A 9,059-nucleotide genomic window follows, 5' to 3' on the forward strand; every position below is an offset into this window, starting at 1 on the left:
TAGGGAAAGGGGAGGTGAGGGACGGCAGCGTCAGGGCCACCGTCACGTTGCTATTTGTGTGGACTGCACGGACTGCAGTGTGGTTTGTGCCTCCCGGTGCGGGGGCCACGGGCTACCACGTACCCCGTTAGCTCAAGGCCGCCTTTTCCCTCCCCACAAATACACACTCAGCTCTCGGGACCACTTCTCTGCAGAGTCTCAGCAGTGGCAGACCTGCCCGTGCCTCGCCCTCTGCTCCTTTTCCCGTGGGCACCTCTTGCTAGTTCCTACCCCCGCCAGGAGCGCCTGGAGGTGTCTCCTTATACCATTTGTACCCGGCAGACACAGGCGAGATCTGCTTCTGGGTAAGGCCCCTCCTCCCGGCCCACCTGTCCCCTGTGTCGTGTGCTCCCCGAGCCTTTCGTTACCTTTGTCCTGGCCCATTTCTGCGAGCCACATCTGGAAGGGGCACTTCTGGAGCTGCCCTCACAGACCTTTGTTTTAGATAGATAGCATCACCTGATGTCCTCGATGAGTAACATTTGGTGTGCTAACGCTGCCTGGCCTGTCACACCGATTCCACTCCTTAGTCCCTGCCCTCTGTAGGAAAGATAGAGGTGAGAGATGAGAGATGGGTCTCAGACACTGCTGGCCATACAAAGCGTTACCCACGTTCGCACCTCTGACCCAGCGTTTCTGCAAAGGGTATTGTTCACGGAGTGAACAATTGGAAGTAACCCAAACATTTAACAGTGAGGGATTTGGTAAGTAAGTCACAGTACGTTGGTACAGTGAAATATTATTCACTTGTTAGAGGCATTTGCGAAATTATGTTTCCCTGTTGCTGTGGAACGAGGGTCATGAGGAAACTGATCAGGCTACGAAGGAGCGTGTGCCCTGTGACGCCTGTTTTAGAGTCTGTGTGTGGATGTATACCATCACCCTCTGCCAGGCACTGCGCTAGCATGCTTCGTGGATTATCACTTAGTCCTTGTGACGGCCCTTGGAGTTATTTTCCATCATGTCCATTTTTGAGATGAGGAAACAGGCTCAGAGAGTTAAAGTTACTTGGTCAAGGTCTTGCGGCAACCAAATGGTGTTTTAGCTGTGATTTGAAGGCAGGTCCAGCTGCCTTCAAAATCCTCACCATGATAAGCAATGGAAAACACTATTAAAAATTTGATGCGATAGAAGAGTACGTTAAAATGTTAACCCGGGTTCCCCCGTTATCTGAAAGTAGAGCGTTTCTATGAAACCTTTTGTAAACCGGAGTAGTGTAAAGTGAGCATCCTCTTTAGATCTCTTTCGGTTTAGCAAAGGCAGCTACTAACGTAGGTCTTCCGTAAAAGTAAAGAGGCGAAAAGCGAACTTTCGAAAAGCGGGGTATACCGATGGTGTTGATTTCTGGGTGGCAGGATTATTGGTCATTTCTGTTTTCTTCCGTTTTACATATCTGTTTTCAGTGATGAGCAGGTATTGTGTACTAAACGGAAGACCCCAATAAAATGTAGTAAAGCAGGTCAGGGCTGCAGCTTGTGCTCGTGCGGCAGCTCCCCCTGGATGAGCTGCTAGAGAAACCGGGTGCAGAAGCCACGCTGGCCCTTCAGCCTAGTGCTGGGCCCTTTCTGTAAGGCTCACTGTGTTCACCTGTCCCCTCCTTCATATTCAGGGTGGTTGGGAAGAAATGGGGACAGCAGGGAGATGCCAGTAGCGCCAGGCCTTGCGGTCACTGTCCAGCAGCATTTGGGACTTCCCTCTGTGGCTCTAGCTTGGGGACACTAGTCATCATGGCTTGGCCCCCTCTACTTGCCTCCACAGGCCATTGAGAAACTGGTCGCTCTTCTTAACACGCTGGACAGGTGGATTGATGAGACTCCTCCAGTGGACCAGCCCTCTCGATTTGGGAACAAGGCCTACAGGACCTGGTATGCCAAACTTGACGAGGTGAGGCTGCCGCAGGACAGGCTTGGGGGCTGGGCTGGGGAGAAACCTGTCAGATATCAGAATCACTGGGGAGTTTGTTAAAATGGCAGTTCCGTTTCTCAAAGTACAAATGTGTTTACCCTCTCCCACAGCCATCCTCCAGGAATCACCACTGTGGATTCTCAGTCCTCTGCACAGGGCTGTTTATTACGTGATCGTAGCAACGGATTGAAATGTCCCACGTGTCCATCTGCAGTTTATTATCTGTTAAATAAATTGGAAAGTCAACCCAGGGAGTACCACGCAGCTCTGAGAGAGAATAGGGAGGCCGACTAGGGAACTCGGGAAGGGACCGCAACTTCCAGTGGTCCCTCGGCATCTGTGGGGGATTCGTTCCGGGACTCCCTGCGGATGCTCAAGTCCCTTGTATAAAATGGCGAGGTTCGGTCAGCCCTCTGTATCCATGGGTTCTCCATCTGTGGATACAAAGGGCCTACTGTACTGTTAGGTTAGAGGGGAGCTGGGGTGTTATGCACACGGCAAGCGGCCTTTTGGTAAGAAAGAGGGGAAACAAAAAAGGTATGTTTGTATTTGCTCAGTTTGCACTGGAAGGATATGTAAGAGGCAAATAAGGCTGTGGTTTCTTTTTTTGAGGATGGGGGGAGGGGGTGGACGGGAAAGGGCGAAGTAAGACTTCTCAATGCATCCCTTTTATAATGTATTTATTTTTGAGTCATGCAAAGGTAATACCTGTTAGAAGCAAACAAAAAATAAAAATGCAGGATAGCCACCCCTGGGAGTCGCCAGATTCTCACCAGGTCTCCAGGAGATTCTCATGCCAGGTGATTTTTGGGTTTTTTTGTTTCTTTGTTTTTTGGCCACGCCACGTGGCACATGGGATTTTAGTGCCCCCAACAGAGATTGAACCCTGCGCCCCCTGCATTGGAAGCGCAGAGTCTTAACCACTGGACCGCCAGGGAAGTCCCTCATGCCAGGTGTTTATAGACTGAACTTAGAGAAACTTGCATCCCAGTTTCTTTGGCCTAATGTTTTCACATGGAACAGAGGGGAGTCCCAAGGACCCAGCAAAACACTGTCCTTGCGTAAGAGTGGCCTGGGGCTGCTTCTGGTCTCTAAGATGGCACATGGGCATATTTTTTTTTATTAAGTTATAACTTAAAGAAAGCTGACAAATCATAGCTATCAATCATGTACAGCTTGATAGATCTTTTTTTTAAATAGATTTATTTTTATTTATTTATTTTTGGCTGCATTGGGTCTTCGTTGCTGTGTGCAGGCCCTCCCTAGTTGTGGCAAGCGGGGGTTGCTCAGCAGTTGTGGCACAGGGGCCTAGCCGCTCCACAGCATGTGGGATCCTCCCGGGCCAGGGCCCGAACCCATATCCCCTGCATTGGCAGGCAGAGTCTCAACCACTGGGCCACCAGGGAGGTCCCCTTGATAGATCTTAACATGTTTTTACCCTTGCATCCATCCATATCAAGCCACGGAAAATTCCAGCACTTCAGCAGGGCCTTTGTGCCCCTTTCTAGTTGATATCCCCCAGACTCTTCTGACAGCTGTCCTATAGATCGATCTTGCTTGTGTTTGAACTTCATGTAAATTAAATGTCTGGCTTCTTTTGCTCAACATTGTGTGACTCCCCTGTGCTGTGCGGAGCAGTGGGTCCTCTTCATTGCTACGCAGCATTCCAGGGTCAGGCCATAGCACAAGTTATCCATTCTGCCGTTGACGGACGGTTCAGTTGTGGGTTGTTTCCACGTTTTGTCTGCTATAAATAATGCTGCCGTGAACGTCCTTGCATACGTCTTTGGTGGACCAGTCAGGCACAAACTCCCTTGCTGGGAGTATGAAGAAAGAGGACATCTCTGGAGGTGTCAGTGAGTTACTAGATGGGAAAGTCGAATGGCTTCTTTTTAGATCCCTCCTGTCTTGCCCCCAGAACCGTGTCCCCTGGAGGGAGGGTCAGCAGATGAAGAGCCACCCCAGGGTGGTCTCCGTTGTGTGAAAATAAATGCTCTCCCTCCTCTTCCTTCTGTGGGCAGTCAGAGCAGGGAGCCAGGACTGCTCGCTGTGGCAGCCTGGCTCCAGCCAAGATGCTGCCTCTGGGCACCTGGCCACCGAGATGCTGCCTAATCTGCTGCCACCACTTTGTGTCTCTTATGTTATCAGGAAGCGGAAAACTTGGTGGCCACAGTGGTCCCCACCCATCTGGCAGCTGCTGTGCCCGAGGTGGCTGTTTACCTAAAGGAGTCAGTAGGGAACTCCACGCGCATCGACTACGGCACAGGTACCCGTTACCGTGGGCGGCACCTGCTTGGCTTCGCAGTGGCCCTTTCTCGGGTTGCCTCCTCTTTGCTTTGGGTTGTGTTGGTGGGGTGAGGGAGCCAGCTGGGGTGCAGCGCGGCAGGTGCAGGGACGCCTGCTGCTCTGGCTTGGTCCACCAGGGGGAGCTGGTGCCACATGCATGGTGGCTGTAAGCGCAGAGCTGACTCCTCTTGCTTGTAAAGAGGGCCTCGCTGTGCGCTCATCGTCATCACCAAACTAATAATTTGTTGAGCACTTAGTGTATCCCGAGACAACCGCTTACGGAAGCCTTGAGAACTGAAAGACCCTGGTAGCCTCGGGCAGCGCTGTGGCGCATTGCTGTTAGCCACTCGGTGCCCTTCAGAGGGAGCGCTGTGGGCATCTTAAAAGGGAAGGGGGTGTTCTCTGTCTAGGTCAGGCGTGGCTGAGGAGGGTCGCTGCTTTGATAGGCCCGCCTTTCTTTTCCTTTCCACGCTGAAGCAGGCAAATGCAAGAGCTACTGCTCTCTCGGGCCCTTCCCTCGCCTCTGCGGGAGCCCAGGCCCCAGGGGCAGGCCTGGAGAAGGGCCCCCTTGGACCTGGGTCATGGGAAAGTTCTGTCATCTGCTCCCCTGATGCTGAGGAACAGGCTTATTATCGAGTGAGACTTTTAGGGGCGGCGCTTTGACTGAGACCAGCCGACCAGGAAGACCTGGAGGTGGGAGTGGCCGGGTCAGCAGGGGCTGGGTATTTTCCTCCACTCTCAGATGCTCTTAGCTGCAAGGGCTCTTAGTGCAAGGGTGATGACTGCCCCTGAGTGATGGTGGCCTGGACTCTGGCTGGTCATGATCAAAAACTGTGCCGGTGAAAGTAACAGCTCATAAGCTTTCCAGGCCCTTGGAGGGACCCTTATTCTGCAGAAATAGGACAGGAAGTCACTGAAATATTCTCTTCTCTCCTCCCTCCAAATATGTTTATTAAGACACCATGAACCATGGGATTCGGCCCAGAGTCCAGCTGGCGGTTTCTGTAGCGCTGACCATTTCTATTTGACATGACTGGGAAGGAAGGGGGATGCCTTTTGACCCTGCAATGTGGCCATGCTTCAAATGTGGCCGTGCTTTGAAGCCTTCAGTGGCTCCTCCTGCTCTTAGGATAAAGTCTGAACTTTTTTACTGTGGCTGTAAATGCCTGTCTGATCTCCAGCCTCATTGCATTACACTTTCTCCCTTGCTCTCTCTGCTTTAGCCACACTGGCCTTCCTAGGGTTCTTCAGACATATCACGGTTGTTGTTGTTGTTGTTGTTGGCCTCAGAGCCTTTCCATGTGCTGTTTCTCCTGGCTAGAGTGCCCTTCTTGCTTCCCTCACGCCCTGTGCCTTGCCAGCTCTTACTCATCTTTCAAATTAGATATTATTTCCGCAAGGAAGCCTTCCTGAACCCTAATGTCAGGGTCCCCCGTGATGCCCCCCAAGTATCACCCTCTTCTTCTCCTTCAGAGGTAGGTTCATGGAAGTGATTGTATATTTGATGTCTGTCATCCTGATAGGCCGTAAACTATCAAACAAGGGCAGGGACTTTTGGCCTCTGTCCCTCTAGTGCCTGACATGGGCGGTGATTGCCACCTGCAGTAGGTGCTGCATAAATAGGGCAGAACTGGTGAGTGAGTTAAGCCTCCAAAATGAGATGTGAATGCCTACGGAAGCATCACCAGCCTGGGCCTTTTTAGGAGTAGGATTATAGTACTAGTGGCTCTTAAAAGGACCTAGTTCTTTCTGCATGGGGAAGAAGCCCCGTCACCTCCGTGTTCACCTCCGTCCTTAGAGGGGAAGTTAGCAGTGATTTGGACTCTGGTGAGACCAAGAACAGTCCCACGCCCTCTGGAAGACTGTCAACCTCGGCTGTGTTTTCTCCCCCAGGACATGAAGCTGCCTTTGCTGCTTTCCTCTGCTGTCTCTGCAAGATAGGGGTGCTGCGAGTGGACGACCAAATAGCCATTGTCTTCAAGGTGTTCAATCGGTGAGTGAGCCCGGCGGGAGGGGCGGCGGCCGGGGGAGGAACAGCCGGGGTCTCTTTCCTCCTTGTTACCATCAGACTGGGGACGGGGTGCTAGAGGGGGCTCCCGAGGGGCCGTTGCTTCTCTTGTCCTGTCCTAATCAAGCTGTGACTGTGAACAGGGTGTCCAAGACTCCTCCTTCCGACAGGTTCAAGTTCAAGCAAAAATAAACGAAGGGAATGTTACATAACGACCGCTAACGCTTCTGTGGCATTTATCGCGCAGAGGTTAACTTCTAGGTGCTTTACATACAAAACTTCTCACGAAGACGCTCATTTCCATTTTATAGATGAGGAAACTGAGGCATAGAGAAATCAGGTCCCTTCACTGAGGTCACAGCCAGCTGAACCCAAGCAGTCAGGCTCTGACCTGCTCCCCTCACCACCCAGACCACCTCCCAGCACGCGGGTGTGTCTCCGTCACCAGAGGGCGCTGACACGTCTGTTCTGGGCCCCACTCTGGTGCTGCTGGTGCCGCAGCTCCGAGGGCGGTTCCCGAAGGGATCTAGGGGATGATCTCCCTGGACTCCCATCAGCTTTCCTATGGGCAACCTGAAGCAAGAGAAGCTGCGGCTCCTGCCCAGGCTCTCAAGTTGCCAGGAGGTGATGGCACTAACCCCCTTTCCCAGTTGGTGTTTGCCCCTTTCGTGGGCCAAAAGGAGGCTGAGTGTGAAGGGAGAAAATGAAGTTCCATAATTTTGAGTGTATCAGCTGATGTGTAACATAGGCATGCAGGTTTTCCTTGGAAAGGAGATCTGTTACACTCTTAGGTGGTTATTTCTGGCCTCCTTTGCTCCCAATGGCCGAAGGGTTGAGACTGTCTTTCTGCTTCTTGCCACCTCCCCTCCCTTCCCTGCCCTCCTGTGCAGGTACCTTGAGGTTATGCGGAAGCTCCAGAAGACGTACAGGATGGAGCCGGCCGGCAGCCAGGGCGTGTGGGGCCTGGATGACTTCCAGTTTCTGCCCTTCATCTGGGGCAGTTCGCAGCTGATAGGTACTGAGGTACCCTGGCCCTCCTCCCTCCCCTCCTGCCCAGGGCACACAGTGACAGCTTGGAAAGCAGGCATTAGACCGGCTGTTGACGGAGGCTGCTTGCTGCCGACCTTCCGCTGCAGCTGGCGTGGCAGGCTGGGGAGGCTGAGGCAGATGATGGAAAGTGACACGGGCTGCAGCAAGGGCGCCTGGCGCGTAATGGACTGGTGTGAAATGCGCCCCGGCTCCTGGCGGCAGCTGCGGGGTTTTATGTTGAAAATGAGGGGTTCTTTTGACTCAGTGACCAGCATCATCCACTGTTATTATCGAGCCGTGCACAGGGGGGGGCCCGTCGAGGAGCTGCTGCTCGCTCCGGGCCCGCTCTCGGGGTTCCTCCCGCTTTCCCACGGGCGAGCCAGAGTGGGTGAAGGGTCCACGTCTGTTGCCACGTAGGATTAACTGCCCACGGAGTCATATTAATAAACAACCCTTTGTTGAGTGCTTCCCTGCGCCAGGCACTGCTCTCTGTGCTTCAGGCAGGTCATGCAAAGGACCCTGGGAAGGCTCTTTGCCGGCAAACCGCCGACCAGCACTCACCCGTGCAGGCACCGTGCAGAGTGCTTCACGGTGCTCCTGACGTTCAGGTGGCACTCCACAGCCCCACTGCACGGGTGAGGCAACTGGGTGGCATGGCTGGAAAGCAGCAGGACCGGAGCTTATTACACTAGAGTACAGACCTGCACAGGGCCATTGATTGCTCCAGCGAGATCAGGCGTTGAGGGCGGTGGGCAGGACTGCAGCCCTGGGGTGGGTGCAGATGGCACCGGGCTGCGGTGCCCCGCTGGCGCGAACGCCTGGTTCTGAACCCTGGGGCTCTTTGCTGTTTCCAGACCACCCGTGTCTGGAGCCCAGGCACTTTGTCGATGAGAAGGCCGTGAACGAGAGCCACAAGGAGTACATGTTCCTGGAGTGCGTCCTGTTTATCACCGAGGTGAGCGGAAGGGCTGAGGGAGGGGCCCGCGGCAGCCTCCGCGCCGAAAGGGGCTGAGGCTGGTGGCTTTGGACACAGGAGCCGGAGCTGCCGTCTGAAGATGGCAGGGCCAAGCCCTGAAGTGGGTTGTTGAAAAGGAAGCCCAGCCAGGCCTCTCTGAAAGGTTAAGCCACCTTCTGACTGTCCAGGCTCTCTTCCTCTAAATCAGTACTCTGGGGTTTCTACTGGAGCCGACGGATTAAGACCTGGTCATTAGGTGGACTTGGTGACCGACACAGCAGGGCTGAAGGGTGGGGGCCACAGGGTCTGCAGAGCTGTGTGCGTGTGGACGTGTGCGACGAAGCCATTGCAAGAGTTGGAGAGACTGGAGTGGACGACGGGACAGATCCCTGCTGAAGGGACACGCCTTTGCTGGACCTGGGCCGAGGGAGGTGCTGGAAGCACAAGTGAGCAGGCCTGGACCCCCAGCCCACCCAGGGGGGGTCGTTTAACTGGGTGTCGTTGTCCTGCTAAAGTAGGGCCTCCCGCCAGTGCAGCCTTGGACCGCTTCCTCAGGGTCACCTGGGGAGCTTGTGAAAATGCACGTTCTTGGGCCCCACCTCAGCTTTCTGAATCAGAATCTTGGGGGACAAGCGCTAGGAACCTGAATTTAAACACATATGCCGGGTGATCATGCGTGAAAGTTGGGGACCCACTGCGCTCGGGCCTCTCTTTCAGGAGGTGTGGGGGCCTATCATCCTCCCTGCCTGGTACCCGCCCCACAGGCTTCCAGAGGGCACCCTGGCTCTGCTGCCTGGAGAGGGTCTCGCCCCCGTTCTCTTTCCTGATGCCCGCAGG

The 9,059-nt window shown here is 54.1% G+C and overlaps 1 protein-coding gene across 3 annotated transcripts in view; it reads left to right on the plus strand.

Annotated features, from left to right (window-relative positions):
* PTPA (protein phosphatase 2 phosphatase activator) overlaps window positions 1-9,059 on the plus strand; it is a 27,748-nt gene that overhangs the window by 10,638 nt on the left and 8,051 nt on the right. For 2 of the 3 annotated variants that reach the window (XM_007471809.1, XM_007471810.1), the window contains 5 exons: window positions 1,798-1,923; window positions 4,093-4,210; window positions 6,124-6,223; window positions 7,129-7,253; window positions 8,122-8,222. In XM_007471809.1, coding sequence (XP_007471871.1) covers window positions 1,798-1,923; window positions 4,093-4,210; window positions 6,124-6,223; window positions 7,129-7,253; window positions 8,122-8,222 — 570 coding nt within the window. The remainder of the gene's footprint in view (window positions 1-1,797; window positions 1,924-4,092; window positions 4,211-6,123; window positions 6,224-7,128; window positions 7,254-8,121; window positions 8,223-9,059) is intronic. The other variant, XM_007471811.1, reaches the window with a different exon arrangement.

The sequence above is a fragment of the Lipotes vexillifer genome, unplaced genomic scaffold (genome assembly GCF_000442215.2).
Source record: "Lipotes vexillifer unplaced genomic scaffold, Lipotes_vexillifer_v1.1 scaffold98, whole genome shotgun sequence".
NCBI classification, from domain to species: Eukaryota; Metazoa; Chordata; class Mammalia; order Artiodactyla; family Lipotidae; genus Lipotes; species Lipotes vexillifer.